The sequence below is a fragment of the Colletotrichum spaethianum genome (genome assembly GCF_022836535.1).
Source record: "Colletotrichum spaethianum MAFF 239500 DNA, contig04, whole genome shotgun sequence".
Classification (NCBI taxonomy): Eukaryota; Fungi; Ascomycota; class Sordariomycetes; order Glomerellales; family Glomerellaceae; genus Colletotrichum; species Colletotrichum spaethianum.
Window position 1 is genome coordinate 83,048 of NW_026054774.1, and position 18,573 is coordinate 101,620.

Sequence of the window (18,573 nt, forward strand, 5' to 3'; positions counted from 1 at the left end):
GGGGTGCAGCCTCTCCAAGCTCGCCCGATCGGTAGGAGTGCAGACTACCAATTGGAAAGAATCAAGTACGGCACTGCAAACCAGCCCCGCGTCTGCTGAACCGACCGCTTGGCCAGAGACTATGGATTCGACGTCACAACCCATACCTGCTGTGACAATGTTGAATCAGGCAAGAAGCCAAGGCAGTGGCTGCCATCCGCTGAGCGAGCACCGTACGTGCAGCCCACCATTCTCGACTCAAGAGCACGTCCACCGATGCATCTCTGGAGACGCAGGTGACACAATTATGCGTGCCCAGGCCGAGGCCAGTGACACCCAGAGACCTGGTGAGGACCTGGCGACGAGAGGCGGATACCATAGACAGCCAAGGTGAGGAGGACAAGGACACCTTCGAATCCTTCTCACTAAGCCTTGGTCTCGGACGGTGGATCGGAGCTGTCAGCAACAACCCTCGGGCAGTTGTCGCAGAAAGCTGACGATGCCAGCCAGAACAGTCGGCGCTTTGAGGACAACGGCTTTAAAACCCCAAAGGGATCATCTGCAGAGTGGCCAACGCTCGGCCTGGTTGCGTCGTGGACGGGGTGAGCCAGCAAGACGAGTAGGCTTAACTTCATTGGTTTCGGGACCAAGGCCGCCATCTGTGCTGGAAGGCAGTCCCCTTCTCCTGCTCATCTTTAAGGTTCTACCGACATGGGTTGCTTGGCAGCTTTGATGGCAGCGTCACTGTTCCCTTGGTGGCCTGTCCTCGGTCTGAAATGCAACGTGTATCCCTCACTGCCTCAGCCCTCTCTGTTGATCGGCGCAAGACTTCAACTGGACGGAGTAGGGGCCTGTGCCATGAGACAACAGCAAAATTAGGAAGGTAAGCGTTCATGCGGCTCAAAACTTTGCTGAGAAGACCGCCGTCACCGTGGTTCGGGTGTCGTCCGCACCGTTGGCTCGCAACGGTGAAGCTTCATTATGTTGGTAGCGAGTGTACCGAAGCCAGCAGCAAGTTATGGTAGACATGGCATTTCGGGTCGGCCGGCAAAACCAAAGTTAATGAAGCTGCGATGCTCAGATATCGATGCGTGGTTCTCCACCATGGCCGAAGACTGCCGTGGCCGCTGTTCCGGTGTTCATTGACGACGACGAAGAGCATGGCTGCAGTGGGGACCATGATGCCCCCAAGAGCGGTGCAAGAAAAAGAAAGAAAAAGTCCGATCCATGTCAATATCTCTCCTCTGTGGTCGCCCTCCAGCCAGGATGGGACTCTCTTGGGGCAACGGGGCCGGGGTCGGCGTCACCCATACATAGTAAGCTTGCTAGGTACCTGGTTGGGGTCGGCTGCCACCCCGGGCTTAATCGCCGAGTGTAGTTTAGCTTGTTGTGTGAATGGTCGGATACGGACGACAGGGGACAGGGCTTGGGGGCTCGGACGAGACCGCGGTGTCTGCGACCGGGCCACAGAGCAGCCGTCCCATCTTCTCAAACCACATGTGCCTCAGCACAACCATTCTGGAACTTGCCTCTGTCTGAGGCGGTTTTGATCAACCGTCTCAGGGCTTTGCAGAGGATCAGATGGCACGAACTCACACTTGGGGAGGGGGACCGATAATTGATCTGAAGTTCGGGGTGGTCTGGGCTATGTTGCCTTTCCTGTTTGTGGGAGCGATCCCTTGACGCCATCTGGAAGATCGATTGAGTTCGTGCGACAGGTGAGGTGTGTAGGAGGAGCGGGGATGAGGGAAGGAGGAAGAGAGCGGATGATGTGAAGGGGGGGCACCATTCGGTCGTGCAACGGTACCTGCTGTAAGCGACTACCTCTTTCGAGGGGCTGGGCATATGAACAGCGGGAAAGGTTGACTTTGTCTCACTGTACTTTTCTTGGGGAGGTAAACCACCCGATGTTTAAAGTGCCCCAGGAAGCTCAGGAAACAGGCAATGGCGGGTGTTGTTTCTTTTGACGTGATTTAAATGTCCTTGTCGTCCCTAATTGCCTTTCGCAGAATTCTCTGCATGCTCATTTGCTGAGACGGCCGGGGCTAGATTAATTAAATCGACCGCTCGTCCGTAGGTTATCGGCAGCCTCTCCTCTAAAAGTGGGTAGGTGGGAGGGCACTTTAGCACGTCCGTCCGCTGGAGGCTGGTGTCTTACAGGGCACTCGGTCACTGCACCGGCGGTAGCTGCTGCTATGTGAGCTGCCGCCCCCTTCTGTCAAGTCTCTTTTTATGCATGTCCGACCAGGAGCAGGCATTTAATCGTAGTGCACATATGGTGTGGTAGGGGCGAGAACGAAAGCCTGGGACGACAGGAAGGGTACCTCCGCTGTCAGCCAGAGTACGCGCGGCTGCCAGGTATCTGTCCCGTACCTTCTGAAGCTGGATTCTGGGATGCCATGATCTGACGGTAGACCAGACGACCCCAGTTACACACCCCTGAACCCTTGGCGACAGGGGCGGATCCACACCTCGCCTGCCAACGGTGATGAGTCTAGTGATCTCATTGGTCCAAGCTCGTTCTCTAACCGCCCACGCCTTTTGCGTGCAAGTCCAATCACGTCAATCGTTAACCACTTACGGGGTCCTATTCGCGCCTTTCTTTCGACTGTCACTTGAACCATGCAAGACAAGCCCTCGCCTCGCCTCGCCTCGCCTCGCCGCTCGTTCTACATACTGCGCTATATTGCTTGCTAGAAACAATATTGCCTCGCTCTCAACATCGTCCCCATCTGCGGTGCTCCTATCCCGGCCCAGCTTGCATCCGTACCCGCCGACCTACATTCTTCACCCAAGTATATCCCCATCTGTCAACTAGGTGACGACTGGAGCCCCCTCAGGGCCCCGGCCGGCCTAGCGCCTGGTCGCTCCTCCGATACGTGTCTGACGGCTTTCGACTGGCCCTCGAGTGAAATAATGGGCGGTCTCGGCCGTGGCTGGGCAGATGGGCGGGTAGCGGTAACGCTGCGATGCCAGAACGGACGTATGATGCTGCCGCTCTCTGCGCGCTGCACTTCTTTCGTGCATACGATCCCGCCTTGATGGACAAGACCACACACCAATGGGCTCAACAACCCCGGCCGTCCCCCAAAGGCTGGCGTTTCTTAAAACTCGTCTACCTCCTTCTTTCGCGTGTGCGACCATCCGCCGTTTCCTGTCTCTCTTCCACCTCCTTGCCTCACCAGTGTCCCTGGCAACTATCTTGTCTGATCTTCAAACAACCTTCATGCGACGGGGTCGATAAAGCACAGATCCCTGACGAACATCACGTACAGCCGTCTCCACCACAACGCTTCACCATCCCGACTTTTGCCTCATACCCCGTACACAATAACGGCCTCCCGGCACTAGGGGGAGTACTCTCCTACACAGAGCCTCAACGCATCAGCCTTCGGATCCCCCTACACCCACGAACATCATACGCCATCGTTGCCGTCACCGCCAGCACTTTACAATAACAACTTGGCCAACCCCAGCATCCCCCCCTGGCTCCGCCTCTTAGTTCTGCCTGGCTGGTCTATAGCAGAACCAATACCCTCCCCTCTTGCGCAACCAGAAACGTCTCAATGCCGCTCGGATGCCCGCTGTCATCATAGATCAGACTGCCCGAACCTGGATCTCTAGAGAACTCGCTCCGCTATCGAGCCAGAAACACCCGATACCGATACCCTGCCCAGCAAGCTAGCCCGGGGCCCAACTCTGACACAAGCCTCAACCAGCTCTCCTGTGCGGCTCGGCGTCTTGCCCTTTGGGCTGGACAAGCCTGCATCCACATCCTCCTCCACCTCCTACCAATACCCCTGGTCCACGCTTCGGCTCAACTAGTCACATCCATCCCGACTCTCGTCTCAATATAGACCTGTCGGTCTCCCCGCGTTGTGTTGGGTTGACACTTCTTGTCTCTCCTCTTGACCTTCTCTTCTTTCCTCGTCAGCGCTGCGCACTAGCCTGTCGATAGCCTTCTTTTAATATCGACATCTTCACTTCGAAACGCCTTCACTTCTTCGTTCGTCCCGCAGGTTCGGTACCTATTCCCTTCTTTCGCCGCTGTACGGTTCACCTTCGACTGAGTCGCCTTATCTATCACCATACCCGGTTTATTCGCAAGAGAGGATTCGATCTCGACGACCGCTTCCCTCGTTCCTTTCATTCGCTACTTGTTCGGGTTCTTGGGATCAGAGACAAAGGGCATATCAAGGTCAAAGCATCAGGGCTTCATCAGCAACAGGCAAAAGAAGGATCGAAAGATTTCAACGACACTGAGCAATCAGAAAGAGAAAGGAAAAGAAGGCTTCAAGGCGAAAAGCATCACCGATACATAATCGATAACCATGGGTCGTCTTATCAAGAACCACTGGGCTCGGCTCATCGTTATGAGCGCCGCAGTTTGTAAGTCAACAACCATCATGAGGGCCCGAGCTTTGCTCAGTACTAACGTTACCTGAACAGACCAGTTTGCCGCCGCTCTCGAGGCTTCTTCTGGCCCAAGATCTTTTGGGATTTTTTGACCAAAACCTTGGACCCGGCGGTCAAGCCCGTACCGATATTGCAGATTATCAACATACTCATGTCTCTGTTCATGGTAGCACTGGAGTGGCCTCTGGTGTTTATCGCCGGCTCGTCAATTCACCGCAGCCTGGAGTTCCGCCTCATCATCCTTCCTCTCACCAGTCTCGCCGCTGCTCTCATCTACCAGGGCACCAACGCCGCTCTCTACTACCTGGTTGGGCTGGTTGTCTACTTCTGGGCTTACAGCGAAGGAGAGGTAAGTCTCACTTTGGACTCTTTATTCACACGAGCCTTGCCCTAACTCAATGACCAGATTGTCTGCGCCAAGCCCTGGACACTTCCTCAAAGAGGACGCAACGGCTCTCGCGTCTAAACATTGCTCGTCTTTCAATTCAAGCGTATACGACCGTCTCAACCTGATGTGGTATTGTGACCTGACAGGGACCCACGTATACACGACAACGAGCCAACGCCCATCTCAACTATCTCGGATGAATCAACGAAACCCTCACCGTTAATTCTCTGAGCAATATTTATCAAATCACTTTTTCTTATATATGTTTAACGACTCCCAATCGATATCACGGCATCTAGCATCGGCGTTATTCCTGACGACAAATGGTTCATCAATTTTCCTCCGCACTCTCAGTTGAAAGTGACTCGGAAAGATCCCATGACAGTTTTTTCCATTTTCAACCTGTTTTCCTCAAGTCATCCAGGCGTGGGCATACTTCTTGTTTGGGGCAACGGTGGCTGTGTGTGTGGTTTGGACACGGGGTGGTGATGGCTAGCATGGCCATGTTTCGCACCTGCGGATCATGGATCTGTGCTATCATGGATTGACGCTGTTGTGTGTGCATGCGTGGCTGGGCATGGATGGCCGGGAACAAGATTGGAGACAGGGGCCTGCCTTGGCGTCACGCCTTGTGTGAGAATGCCGCCTCCCACGTCTTGAAGGGTGTGGTGTATCATCCCGAAGCTCGGCGCAACATCACTCAGTGTGGGGCCCGGGTTTCCGGAGTGGAGAGAAGATGAGAAGAAGAGCGAATCTGCCCGGAATAGCCAAGACGCTGTCAAGAGAATGTGGCCTTGGTCTTTTAGAGACCAACGCACCAATGCTACACCTAATGTCACGACCAACAAAAAAAAAATTCATAAAAAAAAGATACCACAACAATAAATGTCGTCTCCCATGTGTTGTCTCCCACACGCGACTTGATGGTGAACCTTTCGTGCCGACTTTGCCATAACGTCGAGTGGGTAGGCCTCACAGCACCTGTCAAGTTCTCCTTTAACTTTCTTTCACCTTCGACGACTTAACTCAAAAAATTTGGGTTTCCGGGATCGCCTACACTTCCAGGGGGGTTGTCATTGCCGCCCATCCGAGCATTTCCATTCTTGTATTTCGGGTTTAACCTCACGGGTTTCCTCTGGCCGCAAAGGGGCCCCGGGGTTCACGAGTAGGAAGGAAGAAAGACAGAGGTTTTTCTTCTGTTTTCTAATTTTTTTTTCTCAACCGTCAGGCCGTTCCTGCCGCTCTTCCATCCGCCCCCCCCCGTTTTCGCTCTTCGCCGTTCAAGGTATGCGTGTGTAAATGCATGGCCTGGTGTGCTTTTTCGGCAACACCTCCGAAGATCAGAGACCTTCATGAAGGGAGAGGGGGGAAGGAACAAATTTCTGCGCCAGGTGTGTAAGGCGATGAGGTGCAGGAAGGGGGCGGGGCCAGGGGGCCGTGGTGAGGCTCCGCGCAGCCCCCGAAACACTTCAGAAACGGGCGCACCACAGCAGCATTGTGGGCAGAGACTGCTGGGAGGCTCCACTTTTGACAGCCCTTCGTAAATTGAGCCAGGTTATCAGACCTTTTATATAGGCTGGGGGTGGTAATTTTCCCGCGGCTCATTTACTCGAGGTAACTTTTGACCAAGTCGCTGGGAACAATGGCCCGTTCACCCACACAGAGGTCTTTCGTTGAGTCGTGGCCATCGTGAAAACCCAGGCCAAGCTTTTGGGTCGTGCGGCGACTTTGACCGAGCACTTATTTCGGGCATCTACGAGCGGCTAGATCTGGTAAGCTGTCTATCTCACACATCAATCGCCAAAATGGAGTGCAAAAAAGCCACTGAGAAGTCGTGTGCTCATGTTCCGCTATCTACTAGCTTAGAGAACCCATGCTATCGACCCCATGCTAGATTAAGGCGTCGATGTTGAACCCTTATTGGGCTCGAAGGAGAGGGGTTTTAAGGTTATTACACCTCAATCGCCATCCTTCGTTGCATGTAAAGTGGTTTATTAGAGACGCGCTTCATATCGCTTTCGCATATTCCCATGTCGAAAAGTCGATGCCGTGGCACTCATTTGCCGACCGCAATCCATTCGCTGCCGTTGCTGCACAACACCGCCGAAACATCATAACGCCTCATAAGCCAGTATGTCCGTCGAGTGCCACTCGTGTAGTGACCATCGTCTTGCTTGGAAACTGGTACTTCTCTAGTGGGCAACCATAGCGCCTTGAGAGTCGTTCTTGGATCCTTGACGCTCGGGGAACTGATGCGATCCGTCGTTAGCCATGATGACCCTTTGATGCCAAAGTGTGAATGAGAGCTTACCTCAGAGTTCTGCGCCTCGCCCTTCTCAAGGATCTGAATGATCACCTTGTCGTCAACACTGGTGCCGAACTCATTCTCCAACGTGGACTTGGAGGCCGCGTCGAATGTGCCCTGGTTGCCTTGCCTGGTTAAAGTGGTTAGTCGCTATCGAGAAATAAAAGTGATGCGAGATTGGGTGGTTAAGGTAGTTGGCGACTCAAGCCCCAGCCAAAATGTGAAAGCCAACATGTACACTTGATGAGGCGAACGAGCTGACAGCCAATAGAACAAATCGTGTCCACTTGGCTCATCAGAGTCGAAAGACCACATTGTGGAGGGGAAGTGAGGGGTAATCCAGACTAACTTACTTGTGCGTAACGAAGATCTTGAAGGAGGAGATGAAGTGCGCCAAAGGGATAGACCTGTCCGTCTTCCACTTCTTGAACAGCTCAGGGTCCTCAACGAAGACAATGAAGTCGTCCTCCTGTCCCTTGTAGTGGACCTTGGTCTGTTGAGCCTCGCCGCGAACCATTTTGACGGTTGATGGGGTCTTGGTGTATTGGTGATTGGTTGTGTTGTGATTGACTGATGAGCTCCGATGGAGTTCTTGATGTTTTGCAGTGATGTACGTGAAAGACGAGAGTCGTCTGGGTATCTCAGAATGTTTTTTTGTTTGGTTGATTGATTAATTGATGAGCGAAGGTCGGGGAGGAGCTTACCTCAAGGCCTTTTAATAAGAGCAAGAGCTGAGGGGGGGAGCTTCCCCAGCTGGGACAGGAGAGGGCGGGAGCTGGGAAGCTCGTGATTCGAAAGCTACGTCATAGGTGCGGAAACACGCGACTGCCTTTCATCACTGCCCCGCCATTGGGAGCTTGCCCGGGCAGGGAGCGGGGCATACCGTGCTCCGTGCATTGCCCAGCTCGCCCAGGTACGTAGCCATTAGGTACCGGGAACTCTGAGCGTTCCTGCATTGAACCAGTGTAGTACGTCACTGCTAATCTCAGACCAAGATTTTAGGCCAAAAGGGTATTCACACGTTGCGGCTGGAATGATCCAGATGGGGAAGGAAACGTTTGGCTTAGAATAGTCCCCCTCAATTCCCGCACCGCCATGTTCCGAGGCACCTCATTGCAGGTCGCCTCACTGACCGTAGCAGCATGATGTGGTGGGGCCGGAAGCGGGTGCTGAGCATCCCAAGAGGTCTGAACATGGAGACGGACACCCGCAAAGCGAGGCAATGCTAACGACAATCAAGCCACTCTACCCAATACCTCTCGATGGCCTCACTGGCATCACATGGCCTGCGTAGGTGGACGCTATATAATCCAACTTGGGGGTATCATTATACTATCGTCAACTTGACGGCCAACACATTCTGAACTAAGAATAGCGATGGACATGGCACTCCCCGGTGAGAGGCCCTGAATTAAGGTAGCCAAGGGCAAACAAACGACGGATGTGGTATCTTTGCTTCTTGCGTCCAAGCCTTATTCCGTTGTAGCTCTCTTATTCATTGAATCGTAAAAACTTTTGGTCCGCACTCATCGAAAGAAACTTCTGATGCCCTGCACCAAGTCATCTCTGTTTAGTGTACCGACCTTGCCCCAGCGCATCGATGGCTTGTGAGAGAGTTTGGGCGCTTTTGATTCCCGGCTTTGATTGTCTCTGCCGTCTCTCTCGGATGGGCAAGGCAGTCTTTTCGGGGTTATTGGATCTCGACGAACTCGTGGTAGATTGTTCCCCGACGCGGTGCGCAACACGGCTGGTCTCGACGGCAACACATCGCTAGACAGGAGGCCACCGTACCCAGATCGAACCCGTTCGACGGCGTCGGCATGTACAACGATATTGGACTGAACCAACATCGGGGTTGCCGGAGCGCTAACCGTGCTTGTAACCTCGATATCGTCGTCGATTTTGGGCAATCGAGCCTTTGTTGTTTCATCAACTTCGTCACCGGGACCGTGCTCCGCGTTGGAACTCTCAGTTTGACAGAGCTTGGAAGGATGTCCGTGATGCATGCTATCTTTGTCGCCCGTATCATCATCAACCACAAATTTTCCAAGACTGGCCACACTGTTAGATCTCTTTGCAAAAGAGCTGGCGATGCTCGCAACGCTGAGTTTCCGCATCATAGTGCTTGCTGAGCTCCGAACAAGGTGCTCGCTGCGAGATCTGCCAGTCATACCCGGAAACGGAAGTATATCTCGACTCCAGATATCGGTCATGAGAGCTTCTAGCCGAGCTCTCTCGCCTCGTGGTGGAGCAAGAATCGGAATTCGGGGGTTTGTTATCAACAACGACTGCGAGCGGTTGATGGATGAATTGGATGAAGCGTCTGAGTTGTCTCGCACAACGCTGGTGTTTTTCAAGACGACTTGACATAATGGAGACTTCGGACCAACCGTCGTGGCGCGGTGAATTGAAATCCGACGGGCAACCGTGCCTGAATGACTGTCAGTAATGTAGCAAAGCCATTATTTGACTGTGAAGACCCACCTGGTTTTCTAAACACTGTCCCAAGGCTCTTCATGCTCAAGGACATCGAACTGTACAGGTTGGGGTCGGTTTGCTCCTGGTCTCCTCTGGCAGCATTTGATAGCCGGCTTCGCCATTCCTCCTGCTCTCTGGGAGAGCAGGCTGTCATCAAGAGCTCGTACAGTTGGGAGTCGCATTCGAACACAAGTTTCCACGAAAATGGAGCCGTGTGGCACTGGAGTCCTTTCACGGAGTTAGTTTGGGAATGCACGATCGGCTGTGACACCATCACGTACCTCGTCCATTGTCCGTTTCCTCGATTTTTGTGCTGCCCAGATTGATACACGCCTGTATGGTGTAAATCTGGTCGGCCTTGCTTGCTGAGGCTAAACACAGAACGTTGTGGTAGAGAAGACAAATCATATACTGTCCCTTGGCGCCTTCCTTGGTCTGCCAGCAAACGTGCAGCGCGCCACAAAGTTCGACATGGCCAAACGACCTGATTCTGTTTTTCGATGCTGCATCGAGTTTCTTTCTCGCTGATCAGCCACAGCCTCTTGAAGTGGATTGAGTATCAGCTTACTTGCTCGGGGAACACCAGACGATCCTGAAGGATCCATGTCTTCTCCAGGGTGGATTTCATCCGCCTGTCGCTCGTTGCTCGGTTGATCTCGGCCGTTGCCTCTCGCAATCGAAGAAGGGCGCTCTCGACTTCCATGTGGGAATTCGGACAATCGGCAACGGGTGTGTACTTTAGTAGTTCCGCAAACAAGAGCGGGTATTTACAAATGCGCTGAATTGGCTGATGGCTTGTTAGCGACCTGGCTGGTAATCTCAATGGCATGTTTCTCACCTTGACAAGCAGGTCTCCGATGGTAAGAGATTTCTTTGACTGGTCGATGTGAGTGCTCACAGGACCCAACGACGACGCCAATGCTTCGATGCCTCTTTGATAGGTATCCCATTGCGGCATGGTCCGATGAGCCGAAGCAACATCCTTGATCATCATCTCGTACTTTGCCCCGTACTCCTCGTAAATAAAGAAGCGGTTCATCTGGTAAGAATGTTAGTACTGTCATTCTCGAGTAAAGTATTGCTTTGGTTAATTGCCTTCCTGCTGAAAACCTTGGCCACGTCACCGGCAATCTGGGCCTCTGAGATCATCCCGGGTACTTCCTGCAGCCAGCTTATGGCTCTGTTGTCGTCTTCTGGCACGGAATCAAGACTCCTCAGACGCTGATGTCCATGGTCCGTTACTTTGCTGGTTAACGGCGAGATATCGATCTGCGTATACTCCGAGTCTGGTACAACTCGGTGCAGTTCGCCCAGGAGTTCCTCGTGGAGTTCGACAATGTCTGTTAGATTGCGGTTGATTGACGACCTGAGGCCCATGGGCAGAGTGGGCAAAGAAGCAAGAATCGTGATGTAAACCTATTCCGTTTAGCACTCTTATCTCTTGACTAGTCCGTCAGGAAAACATACATTCATAAGAAAGCGAATGTCCCTAATGTAGCTTTCCTCCGTGCGGATGAGCTCTTCCAAGATGCGCCGGCGCTGTAGAGCGCGTTCGGTTGCTAACGGGTCAACTTTTGCCGGCCATTCGACATGACAGCTGTCTTCCGAGAGTCTTGCAGCGGTAAATGAGGCCCTGCTGCTGCGATCCGTCTTGGAATATGCCAAAGAGCGACGGCTGTTGCCCCTGGGGCGCGTTGCAGTACTGCCGCTAGCAAGACTGACACTAGCACTTTTCACCGCCGTAACGAAGCCAAACGATGAACCTGAAGATGACCTCCTGTGGCGAGTTCTCCGAGAAAGAGCTGACCTATCGGCAGAATCAAGGAGTTTCCAGGGCAAAACGCTGTCTGCGTTCATCGGTCGAGGCCGTTGTTTGGCGCGTCGATGAAGATTTCTCATCCATTTGTGAAAGGGGCCTCGTTTGGGCGGCATATCCGAGTCCGAAAGCTCAAGAGCGTCGTCGCTATCGTCAACTGATACCCGTGGAAACAGAACAAGATCGTCATAGGAATCGCCGTTGTTGGGCTCTAGTCCAAAAGCAGCCATGCTGCTCAAAGTGTCCCAAACCTCGACACCGTCAATGTGCAGACCGTCAAGACCAGATGAAAGGTCTACATTTTCGAAAACATCTTCAGACTTGGTCGACTCGTGCTGTGATCCGGGCGACGGGGGGCTCGAGGTGGCGCAACTTGTCTTTCGGTTGATTCGGACAGAACTGGAGCGGGAACAGGAACCAAGAGATGCAGAGTCTGGTGGCAACGCCATTTCGAAGTCCAAAAAGAAGAGGTAAGACTGGGTTCAAGACACCAAAAAAAAGGAAGCAGATAGCAGGTCCAAGAGGATTCAAAGCATGATGTACGGTAGCAACATCAAGAGATGAATGATGCAAAAGCGCTGGGACTGCCAGCGGCACGAGACTTGGGGGGATTGAAGCCGAAGAGGATGATGTCGCCGGCGTGAGCTTTCTTAGTCGAGGAACGGGAAGAAAAGCCAGCGGATGTTACTAGAGCGAAGAAGGGAAGGAGGGAGTCTAGGCGGAAAAGCTCTTTCACCACCGGGGATGGGTAGAAGGAGGTGGGAGGGGAGGAAGTGAAGCACTACCTTCATATGACAAGCTAGGTGAGGGAAACGCCAGCTGATCGAGGCAAGGTCATGGCCGAATCGCGGGGTCCGGTCTGCATATCCATCACTCCTGCTACTACTTTGTGCCTGGTTCAAGGCCTTGACGGCGACCAAGCTGCCTTACATAGCTTGGCTTTCACGAGAAGTCGCGGCGTGGTACAAGCCTGCAGTGGAAAGTCGCACCCGGCGAATCTACCCACAGACCGGTGGTAAGGAACGCAGCTGCGACATGCAGCCTGCCCGCTGGGCCAAAAAACTGCGTCTCTAGCGCGCATCGCTATTAGGTTCAGATCTATGGATCTTGCATCAACGATGTGCATTGGATGGTATTGTATCACATATTGAGCCAGAACGTGAAGCTGCCGCTCGAGTCGGAGTTTCTAGTGAAGCTCAATGAAAGTCTGGGTCGACACGGCGCGTCCGTATTTGGAAGAGAAATAAAAACCTGACAGGATGGTGGCGGTCCGTAGTCTATGAGCGCCATGTCTCGATGCGTGGCGTAGCGAAACGGAAGACAAAGGACTCTCCCCACCGGTCTGGTCGTTAAGATGTCTGTACCGGACATTTGCCCTCGCCGCCAACAATGGGGCTTTGGGGGCTTGCCAGCATCTCGAGACCTTACCTTAGCAAATGGCGCTGGCTGAATAGGAAATCTTGAGACCTCCGAGACTTTGCCAGTGTAGGTGAGTCGCCTCAACAATCCATGGCTTCGGGCTGCCTTGCGCAAGACACACGGCTGGTGAAATTGGCTGTCCTCCGCACATCATCTTCGTTCCTCAACCCTGACTCGGTTTCGGCGCGAGCGATGGAGGGCGGTTCCGGAGCAGTCTAGTCCCAGTCCAGGAAAGCCGGACGGGGACGGCGGGCCTCAAGGAACAGTCGGATCGGGAACCTCTCGGCGGTCACGTGAAAGTCTGCTTATGTCAGCGCTTCATTACCTTTCACTGACTGTGTGTCAACCTTTATCGTGTCGGCGGGGCGGGGAGGTCCGGGTTGCCAGGTTCTCACGACGACAAGAGGTCTCTCCTTTCCCTCTCCACTCTGCCCTACGATGCTTGGTGCTCCGGATTATCGGCTTCGGGTCTGTACTTTTAGTCGGCCTCTGCCCCACGTTTTCTTCCTCAGGGCCGCAGTGGCTCGTCCCCGATGGGGCCAGGGACGTACAGGTGGATGCTAGGACCTTGGGAGTCTTGTTTCTAGTTGCAAGGGCACCCCCACCGGCGCTAGCCATAGCGGGATAAGCTCGGGCTCTTCACTCGAGGGCAGAAAAAAAGGTTCCAGAAGGGGAAGCTAGGCAACCTAGGCCACTGAACGAACACGTAGAGCGTATTGGAAACTTAGGGACATCGGCGACGATTTCAGCTTCCTGCCCCACTGCGACGGCAATAAGATATGCTGGCTCTTTGATCGCAGCTTTTCCAGCACATTCTCTCCCTTCTCCTTCACATCCTAAACCTTTCATTTCGCCAGGTTTGGATCTCAACTTTACTTTTTCTCTTCCACAATTGTTGAAGAGTCCCTTCCTTTCCACTCCATCACCCAGCAGCAGAAACCCGACGGCCGTTGAGACTCGGCTGGATACTGTCGGTTCCTCGATAAGACACATCCCGCGCGCAGCGCAGCTTTCGCGATGGAGAGCGCATTCGCCTCGCCCACCGAAAAGGTCCTCTCGACTCTGGGAGTGAATCCTGATACTGGTCTGACCGATGATCAAGTCATTGCATCGCGGACTAAGCATGGCAAGAATGGTGAGTGGCTTTGCGACGCGAAACCCACGACAGACCCGTGCTGATAGCCCTTCGCAGTCATCCCCGAAGAACCCCCCACGCCCCTCTGGGAGCTCATCCTTGAGCAGTTCAAGGACCAGCTCGTGATTATCCTCCTCGGATCTGCCGCCGTTTCCTTCGTGCTCGCTCTGTTCGATGATGAGGAAGGCTGGAGCGCTTTCGTCGACCCAGCAGTGGTACGTAATCCTCGATGCCAAGATACCCACATTACCAAGACTTTCCCGGGCTAACGATGCCGATATTCCAGATCCTGACCATTCTGATCCTCAACGCCGTCGTTGGTGTCTCACAAGAGAGCAGCGCCGAGAAAGCCATCGCCGCCCTGCAAGAGTACTCCGCCAACGAGGCCAACGTCATCCGCAACGGCCAAATCTCTCGTGTCAAGGCCGAGGACCTTGTGCCCGGTGACATCGTTTCTGTCCACATTGGTGATCGCATTCCTGCCGATTGTAGACTGGTTACCATCGAGAGCAACAGCTTCAACGTCGACCAGGCTATCTTGACTGGAGAGAGTGAAAGTGTTGGCAAGGACTGCGACCATGTCGTTAAAGACGAGAAGGCCGTCTTGCAGGACCAGATCAACATGTTGTTCTCCGGAACCACTGTTGTTACTGGTCGCGCCAAGGCTGTCGTCGTCTTGACCGGTTCCCAGACTGCCATAGGCGACATTCACGAGAGCATCACTGCCCAGATCTCCGAGCCAACTCCTCTCAAGCAAAAGCTCAACGACTTTGGTGACAGCCTTGCCAAGGTCATTACAGTTATTTGCATTCTGGTCTGGCTTATCAACATCCCCCACTTCAGTGACCCCAGCCACGGTTCTTTTACCAAGGGCGCCATCTACTACCTGAAGATTGCCGTCTCCCTTGGTGTTGCCGCTATTCCTGAAGGTCTTGCTGTTGTCATCACCACCTGCTTGGCGCTTGGTACTCGCAAGATGGCTGCCAAGAATGCCGTGGTCCGAAGCCTGCCGTCCGTCGAAACTTTGGGAAGCTGCAGCGTTATCTGTTCTGACAAGACTGGTACATTGACCACCAACCAGATGAGTGTCAGCAAGCTCGTCTACCTAAGCGAGAATGGCTCGGGTCTTGTCGAGCACGATGTTGAGGGCACTACTTTTGCTCCTAAGGGATCCATCTCTCTCAGAGGCGAGACCGTTACCGACCTGACCCGTTCTTCTTCTACTGTTCGTCAGATGACTGAGGTCGCTGCGGTTTGCAACGACTCCAAGATCGCCTATGATGCCCAGAGCGCCACCTACTCCAATGTTGGCGAGCCTACTGAGGGCGCCCTGAGAGTTCTGGTAGAGAAACTAGGACCTTGTGCGCCTCCTGGCAGCAACCCTGAAGACTGTGTACACTACGCCAGCGCTCAGTACGAGAGCCGACTTCCCCGCCTGTCTACCTTCGAATTCTCCAGAGATCGTAAGAGCATGTCTGTTCTTGTTCAGAACGGCCAAGAGAAGAAGCTCCTCGTCAAGGGTGCTCCCGAGTCTGTCATTGAACGATGCTCGCACGCCCTTGTTGGTGCTGACGGAAAGCGCCAACCTTTGAACGGCAAGCTCTCGGATTTGATCGCCAAGGAAGTTGTTGACTACGGCAACCGCGGTCTTCGTGTCATTGCCCTCGCCAGCATTGACAACATCGGCGAGAATCCTCTGTTGAAGTCGGCCAAGACTACTGCCCAGTATGCCCAGATCGAGCAGAACATGACCTTCCTTGGATTGGTCGGTATGCTTGATCCCCCTCGCCCCGAGGTCAAGGCCTCTATCCGCAAGTGCAAGGATGCCGGAATCCGCGTTATCGTCATCACCGGAGACAACCGCAACACTGCTGAGAGCATCTGCCGACAGATTGGTGTCTTTGACGAATACGAGGATCTCAAGGGCAAGAGCTACACTGGTAGAGAATTTGAGAACCTCAGCGAAAGCGAGGCTATCGTGGCCGCCAAGAACGCATCTCTCTTCTCTCGTGTCGAACCCAGCCACAAGTCCAAGCTTGTTGACCTACTCCAGCAACAGGGAGAGGTTGTGGCCATGACCGGTGACGGTGTCAACGACGCACCCGCCCTCAAGAAGGCCGATATTGGTGTCGCCATGGGTTCCGGTACTGATGTGTCCAAGCTTGCTGCCGACATGGTGCTTGCCGATGACAACTTCGCCACGATCGAGGTTGCCATTGAGGAGGGACGTTCCATCTACAACAACACCCAGCAGTTCATTCGCTACCTCATCTCTTCCAACATTGGCGAAGTCGTCTCCATCTTCCTCACTGCTGCCCTTGGCATGCCCGAGGCATTGATCCCTGTCCAGCTTCTCTGGGTCAACCTGGTTACCGATGGTCTTCCCGCCACTGCCTTGTCGTTCAACCCCCCTGACCACGAGATCATGAAGCGCCAGCCCAGAAAGCGTGACGAGCCTCTCATCGGCGGCTGGCTCTTCCTTCGTTACCTCATCATCGGTACCTACGTAGGTGTGGCTACTGTCGCCGGCTACGCTTGGTGGTTCATGTACAACCCTGAGGGTCCTCAGATCACTTTCTCTCACCTCTCCCGCTTCCACCGCTGCTCCACCGACTTCCCGGAAATCGGCTGCCAGATGTTCTCAAACAGCTCTGCCAAGTCTGCCTCGACGGTTTCGCTCTCGATTTTGGTCGTCATTGAGATGTTCAACGCCATGAACGCGCTGTCCTCCAGCGAGTCTCTCTTGACTCTGCCTCTCTGGGCCAACATGAAGCTTGTCTACGCCATCACCCTTTCCATGGCTCTTCACTTTGCCCTCCTCTACACTCCTTTCCTCCAGAACCTGTTCTCCATTCTCCCCCTGAACTGGAACGAGTGGAAGGCGGTCTTGTACATCAGCGCCCCTGTCGTGTAAGTTGATACCCATCCTTTTGCTTTCGAACACATGCTAACAGCGTCATAGCCTCATCGACGAGGTTCTCAAGGCCGTTGAGAGATCTTTCTTCAGTCAGAAGAAGACGGTCCAGTCCTCCAAGGGAAAGAAGGAGAATTAGATGGATAGAGAGAGGTCAGCCCAAGCTAGATCATAGATCACTTGTACCATAGTAGCACTGTCAACCCATGCACAGAGCTGTACATAGACCGTCGCAGCCGACATCAAGGCATAAAAAGTCACCAAAAGGATGTAAAATCAAGGTCATTCGTCTAGTTCATGCAGGCTTCGAGGGCCCTCTCATAGTGGATCACCTCCATCTATTGGTACAAGCTAGAAACCGTCTATTTGCAGCGGTTCTACCGAGCTCTCCTCCCTCCACAATAAACTCCCCGCACGCAGATTAGTCTTGTCTGCCCTTAAGCAGTCTCTTGGTGACCTTGTCCTTCTCAATAATGTACACGTGTGCACCCCAACCGGATAGGGCGTCTCGGTCAACAGCGTTTAGAAGTGACTGAGAAATGGTTTCGAAGAGCTCATCGGGACCCTGCGTAAAATTCAGTGTTAGCTTGCTGGCAAATCCCGCCGCATCGTTCGCTGTCACGTACCAGATCGGGTTCCCATAAGCTCTCGCACATGCCAAAGAGTTGTTCGGAGGCAGTGCCGGAGACGATGAAGTCCTTGGCGAAGTCGATGCAGCCGATGGAGTCGAAGCCGCAAATAAAGGGCTTACCCGTCTTGGGGTCGAGGCCAGCAACGACTGGGGAGACGAAGTAAGGGCCGAAACGGCGCTCGTAGAGGGAGCTGCTGACGAGGTTGGCGAAGGTGGTCGGAGCGATGTTGCGCTCCTCGCGCAGGCGGTACATGTTGACTTTGTAGCGGAAGAGGTCGCCGACGGTCGTGACGTCGGTGGCGAGGCCGGTAAGACCCAGGAACACGTCGCCGTACTGGAAAATCTTGGGGAAGTTGTTGGAAACGGTCAGAGCCTGGAGACCGAGGCGGAGATCGCAGGCTATTGCGACACAGTCCTTGCCGACCATTGCGACGCAGGCGCCGCCGTCTAAAGAGGCTCTAGTTAGGAGAGTGATCTAGAAATCATTTGGGAATCGGAAAAGGTAGAGGAAGACGAACTGATGGAGAAGGGGGAGCTCTGGAGGTCCGGTTAGCTGGGTGGTTGCACCTCGAGGCTGAGGAGGGGGAGGAATGACGGGCGTACCATTTTGGCTCCTGGAGCGAGGGACCGCTGGGTACTTGAATGCTTCGGATGGGTTTCGAAGGAGATTTATCGTCCAGATTAGCGTTGTGATGGGATCGCGGGGTCGGCCGTGGATAGCCTTGGTGTGTTGCGTCGAAGTCGTTGATGGCGGGTCGTGATGGTGGTGGATGTAGCTGCAATTGAGGTTGACCGGATCGGAATGCTGAGGTAGCGTAGCACCTGCTGCCGCCTGCTCTTGCTGGGCTCTTGCTGTTGCTGCTGCTGCAGGGCAAGGCAAACACGCATGGCGCGGCCGAAGCGGTCGGAAAATCCACGTACAGCGAGTTGGAGCTTGCTGATTGGTCTGAGCTTGCTGCGCGGCCAAGCAGCTTTCAGCGGGTGCTCAGCGATGATGCACGTCCCCCCGGCTGCCTTCGCTGACGGAGCACATTCTTGCCTGCCTTACGTACCTACGCTTTACCTGGACTCTACATTTGAAGGAGTCAGTTA

General features: G+C 53.9%; 5 protein-coding genes across 5 annotated transcripts; 2 read left to right on the forward strand and 3 right to left on the reverse strand.

Moving 5' to 3' along the window:
* Nucleotides 1–4,310: 4,310 nt before the first annotated feature.
* Nucleotides 4,311–4,861, forward strand: ColSpa_02048 (uncharacterized protein; the record flags this gene model as incomplete). Its single annotated transcript, XM_049268260.1, has 3 exons — nt 4,311–4,368; nt 4,434–4,744; nt 4,802–4,861. 3 exons carry the CDS (start codon nt 4,311–4,313, stop codon nt 4,859–4,861), a joined length of 429 nt encoding a protein of 142 aa, XP_049124217.1.
* Nucleotides 4,862–6,975: 2,114 nt separating this feature from the next.
* On the reverse strand, nt 6,976–7,605 carry ColSpa_02049 (SEC14 cytosolic factor; the record flags this gene model as incomplete). Its single annotated transcript, XM_049268261.1, has 3 exons — nt 6,976–7,032; nt 7,095–7,218; nt 7,442–7,605. The coding sequence occupies 3 exons, from the start codon at nt 7,603–7,605 to the stop codon at nt 6,976–6,978; spliced, it is 345 nt and encodes a 114-aa protein (XP_049124218.1).
* Nucleotides 7,606–9,839: 2,234 nt separating this feature from the next.
* On the reverse strand, nt 9,840–10,943 carry ColSpa_02050 (uncharacterized protein; the record flags this gene model as incomplete). The annotated part of the gene is made up of 4 exons (XM_049268262.1): nt 9,840–10,001; nt 10,135–10,353; nt 10,405–10,605; nt 10,677–10,943. The coding sequence occupies 4 exons, from the start codon at nt 10,941–10,943 to the stop codon at nt 9,840–9,842; spliced, it is 849 nt and encodes a 282-aa protein (XP_049124219.1).
* A 2,875-nt stretch (nt 10,944–13,818) lies between these two features.
* ColSpa_02051 (calcium-transporting ATPase 3, endoplasmic reticulum-type) lies at nt 13,819–16,989 on the forward strand (the record flags this gene model as incomplete). The annotated part of the gene is made up of 4 exons (XM_049268263.1): nt 13,819–13,936; nt 13,994–14,151; nt 14,223–16,846; nt 16,899–16,989. The coding sequence occupies 4 exons, from the start codon at nt 13,819–13,821 to the stop codon at nt 16,987–16,989; spliced, it is 2,991 nt and encodes a 996-aa protein (XP_049124220.1).
* A 282-nt stretch (nt 16,990–17,271) lies between these two features.
* Nucleotides 17,272–17,908, reverse strand: ColSpa_02052 (proteasome subunit beta type-3; the record flags this gene model as incomplete). The annotated part of the gene is made up of 2 exons (XM_049268264.1): nt 17,272–17,415; nt 17,477–17,908. The coding sequence occupies 2 exons, from the start codon at nt 17,906–17,908 to the stop codon at nt 17,272–17,274; spliced, it is 576 nt and encodes a 191-aa protein (XP_049124221.1).
* Between the last annotated feature and the right edge of the window lie 665 nt (nt 17,909–18,573).